The 5,000-nt window shown below is 34.7% G+C and overlaps 1 protein-coding gene across 2 annotated transcripts in view; it reads left to right on the top strand.

Annotated features, from left to right (window-relative positions):
• LOC115224655 (fibulin-2-like) overlaps positions 1 to 5,000 on the top strand; it is a 23,387-nt gene that overhangs the window by 7,094 nt on the left and 11,293 nt on the right. The window contains exons 3-4 of one of the 2 annotated variants that reach the window (XM_029795513.2): positions 498 to 574; positions 3,337 to 3,453. In XM_029795513.2, coding sequence (XP_029651373.2) covers positions 498 to 574; positions 3,337 to 3,453 — 194 coding nt within the window. Of the gene's footprint in view, positions 1 to 497; positions 575 to 3,336; positions 3,454 to 4,164; positions 4,299 to 5,000 lie in introns of those variants that run through there. The other variant, XM_036513658.1, reaches the window with a different exon arrangement.

The raw sequence follows: 5,000 nt of genomic DNA, 5'->3' as shown, positions 1-5,000 counted from the left end.
ATACAATAGAAATACAAAATGGCTGACGGTTAGTAAGGAGAGACACAAGTAAGTGAGAAGAAAACAAAGGACCACTGATGCGGTCACAGGAGTGTGACGAAAGAACTTTGGCCGAAATAAGATTAAGATTTAAAATTTAATAAGGGTAGAAATTGATGTTAATCAATTAAACCAGTGGCCCAGCATATTAAAAAATCTGAAGATTAAAATATGTAGAAATATATATATATATATGCATGCTGGACCGCTGAAATTTACGAGTAATTTTTTCATTCCCTTCCATTGGCTAGACAATTCATTAAGTTTTCGACGCCATGTTGTTATGAGAATAAATGTGCCTGTGTATATGTGTGTATGGTTGTTTATGTTACTGTCAGTCTGCATAAGTATGTGTGCTTGTATGTGTGTGTGTGTGTGTGTGTGTGTCATTGTCTGAGACTATTATCATGGTGTTCTGTTTTTATATTCTGCTATTCCATTATTCTTTCTCTAAATAGTTTGAAATACACTCGATATTCTACAACCTGTACCAGATGTTGTAAAGGATGGACTGGCGTGCCTGGACGTTGCAGAGGTAAGGAATATTAGTTCAATACTGACTTGATGTTACATGCAGATAAGGGCTAAGGTTTACTTAATGTTTTATATTTTATATCGTAAGAAATGAACAATAGCGTCGTTAATTCTTTCTTTCTATTCTATATCCCATGCATAACACAATAGTGTTTTTGTCATGCTTCCGACATAGTTAATCAGTTTCTGTCCATTCTGGTGTTATATAAAACCCGTAACTATTTCTAACTGTTTGAGTTGGATGATAATTTCGAGAAATTTTCCTTTCGTTTCTTCTTCACTTCTCAACTGAATCAACCTCCTCTTTAACAAAACTTTGTCTCTCATCAAATATCCGGTCCCAGCGTAACATTACCAATTTTAATACCGACGTATGTCGAAATGGGAGTGAAATCCTCTCCCTTACAACTGACAATAGAATGTCTCATTACCTGTGCTTCAAGGAGGACCCAAACTTCAATAGTGCCATACTCACTGGTTTGTATGTCACAGTCGATATCACTCCAAATGCCTAATTTCAAATACGACGAGTTGTAATAATTTACAGAGCCGATACACAACGTACCTACTTCTTCCACCTTAAATATTATACACATAATTGTAATAACAATAATAATGATGATAATAATCTTAATAATAATAATAATAACAATAATATGAAACCTTAATATTTTACTACTACTACTACTACTACTACTACTACTACTACTACTACTACTACTACTACTACTTATACTATTGGTACAAGGACTTGTCGATTATAACAACCTCAGTGTTCCGCTCGTACAAAAGTATGACAGTCAAAGTCGACCTCGGCGGAATTTGAGTTCAGAACGTCGCGACGGGCGAAATATAATAATGATAATAATGATAATAATGATGATAATAATAATAATAATAATAACAATAATAATAATAATAATAATAATAATAATAATAATAATAATAATAATATATTGTTGTATTTGTGGATGGTCATGTTGCCAGTTTAGCCAATGAAAACACTCGCACTGTATATTCGGTGTTCACTTGCTTCAGCTTCATTTCAAATTTATTATATTTCGGCCAGAGTTCTTTCGTCACACCTCTGTGGCCTCATCAGTGGTCCTTTGCTTTCTTCTTTCTTATTTGTGACTCTCCTTCCTAACGATCTGCCATTTTGTATTCCTGTTGCATGTGTCTTTATTTGCGGATGCGTATATCAACGTGTGTGTGTCTGTGTTTGGTAAGTGTGTGTGTGGGAATGTGTACGGTACCTGCATTATCTGTAACCCCTGTTTATTCACGTTCAATTAATTTTCATAATCTTATTTATTTGTATTTTTTTGGTTCTCATCTGCTTACTTTATTATTTTTTCTTTCTCTGTATTAATTTATTGTAATTTGTGTATATATATAATTAATTAAAAAGGAACAAAATTATCAGTAATAGTAAAACAAAAGTTTTGTGATATAGAGATAAATGTCTGATAATAGGTTTTAGAGTTTTGTCTTGGGGGTGAGGGTCATAAATCACTTCCTAGTTTCGGCGGGGGGGGGGAGGTTGAAATTTGATATTGTTGTGATGAGTGGTCAGTCTACATCTATCCATCACTACAGGTTTATAGCTTTAAGTTTATAGTGTGTATGTGCGTGCATATACACACGCATACATACATACATACAGACAGACATACATACATACACACAGGCGTACGTACATACATACATACATACATGCATGCATACATGCGTGTATACATACATACACACATACATACGTACATATATATATAACGAACTAACTGTTACTTTCTCAGATGCAGCATGGATTTTTGTCAGTGAACAGGTCGCGGTCTTAAAGCGACGAAAATATTTTGACAAATTAAACTTAAATGTTGAAGTGAATCGAACGGCTTTTGTGTGTTTCTTAAATGGCTTACAAACACCTTCCACGCTGCAATTGTTATAATTATTTAATTCCAATTATTTATCTATAGTATTACTTTCACATTATTATTAGTTTATTGCGATCTTATTCTGTCATCAGGTTGTGGTGTGGGGGCGTGTGCTAGTGTTCCGTTCTAGTTTTCTATTTACGCTAGATTTATCTTTTATTATGTATGTACTATTAATAATAAATGCCCTGATGCAGTACCAGTCAGTGGATCTCATGGCTTCTGATCTTAACAGATTGGAAGTGTTATCATGTTCATAGTTTTGTCTTGGTATAAAAGATGGGCTACAGCAAATATTCTGCTCAATATCATAGATTTGCTTGTCAGTTGTTTGACCGTAACCAGTTGAGCATGTCCCTCAGTGGCTGACGATATGTGCATCTCTGATCATGAGCAGAAGTAGTGGGGGAGCATCATAGCCGTGTGTCGAGAGGAATTCTTTGGGGCTTGGATAATTCACCTTTGGAAACAATGATGTTTTGTTCAACTTCCTTAAACAACCCTTATTCAGGGACATTTTGAGCGGGATGGGTTACTCGACCAGAAGAAAATTCTAACTGGGCCCCACCTGCAAGGTCATGTGCTGTTTATCTTGATATGAGATCACTATGTCATGCACATATGGTTGGGATGCATGTGACTGGTGTATCCTTATTAGAAGGGCAGTTATGATGGGTATACTGGGCTTCGTATATTTTATCCCAGTGTCACTTTGATGGCATGCACTGCTCTCTCACTTAGTAATAATAATAATAATAATAACAATAATAATAATAATAATAAAATAATAATAATAATAATAATAATAATCTGATCCAATTTTTAGATGTCAACGAGTGTCGAAGAAAGCCTTGTGCATGGAATGCTAGATGCATCAACACAGCCGGTTCCTATCGCTGTGTTTGCGACCGTGGATATACAATGGGACGACGGGAATGTGTTGGTAAGTAAAGAAAGATAATACACACACACATACACACACACACGCATACATTATCAGCTTGAGTTATCTTTACATTGCATAAAAGTCTGTCAGAGCAGGTACGTGCCTGCTTCCTCAGATGTGTGTGGTAGGGATGAAGAAAATTTAAAGATAGCCTGAGCCGGTTGGTTGGTCCTCCATTGGTCGGTTGATGCCATGTGGACCAAGAAAGCTCTGATATCTTTTAATACTAGCTAAATGTCAAAGAGACGGTTTGTGTAAATGCTTTTGGGACACACGTAGACCACATCTGCTGATTGTCAAGGAATTCTTAGAGGTGTCGTAGCCTCTGTACATGTCTGCAAATCATCAACAACGTGCCCAAACTCAACAGAATACAAAATACTGCTTAGAACTTTTTGGTAGATTTTCACCCTAACAACTGACGGTGCGAACCAAAATTGCTTCCATGAGAACAACACCTAGTATTGTGGTTTTTAGGCTCCACTATTCTGTGTTCGAGGTATCGAGGAGAAATTCGGAAAAAAATAGAAACAGAATCGAGAAATAAAAAAAAAAATCATTATAATAACAACAGAATAATAATAATAAAAATAAAAATAAAAATAATAATAATAATAATAATAATAATATAATAATAATAATAATAATGATAATAATAATGATATAATAATAATAATAATAATAATAATAATAATAATAATAATAATAATCTGATCCAATTTTTAGATGTCAACGAGTGTCGAAGAAAGCCTTGTGCATGGAATGCTAGATGCATCAACACAGCGGTTCCTATCGCTGTGTTTGCGACCGTGGATATACAATGGGACGACGGGAATGTGTTGGTAAGTAAAGAAAGATAATACACACACACATACACACACACACACGCATACATTATCAGCTTGAGTTATCTTTACATTGCATAAAAGTCTGTCAGAGCAGGTACGTGCCTGCTTCCTCAGATGTGTGTGGTAGGGATGAAGAAAATTTAAAGATAGCCTGAGCCGGTTGGTTGGTCCTCCATTGGTCGGTTGATGCCATGTGGACCAAGAAAGCTCTGGTATCTTTTAATACTAGCTAAATGTCAAAGAGACGGTTTGTGTAAATGCTTTTGGGACACACGTAGACCACATCTGCTGATTGTCAAGGAATTCTTAGAGGTGTCGTAGCCTCTGTACATGTCTGCAAATCATCAACAACGTGCCCAAACTCAACAGAATACAAAATACTGCTTAGAACTTTTTGGTAGATTTTCACCCTAACAACTGACGGTGCGAACCAAAATTGCTTCCATGAGAACAACACCTAGTATTGTGGTTTTTAGGCTCCACTATTTCTGTGTTCGAGGTATCGAGGAGAAATTCGGAAAAAAATATAGAAACAGAATCGAGAAATAAAAAAAAAAATCATTATAATAACAACAGAATAATAATAATAAAAATAAAAATAAAAATAATAATAATAATAATAATAATAATAATAATAATGATAATAATAATGATAATAATAATGATAGTAATAATAATAATAATAATAATAATAAT

This window comes from Octopus sinensis, linkage group LG26 (assembly GCF_006345805.1).
Source record: "Octopus sinensis linkage group LG26, ASM634580v1, whole genome shotgun sequence".
Taxonomy (NCBI): Eukaryota; Metazoa; Mollusca; class Cephalopoda; order Octopoda; family Octopodidae; genus Octopus; species Octopus sinensis.
The sequence above is the reverse complement of the archived record's forward strand: the minus strand, read 5'-3'. Positions and strand labels throughout refer to the sequence as shown.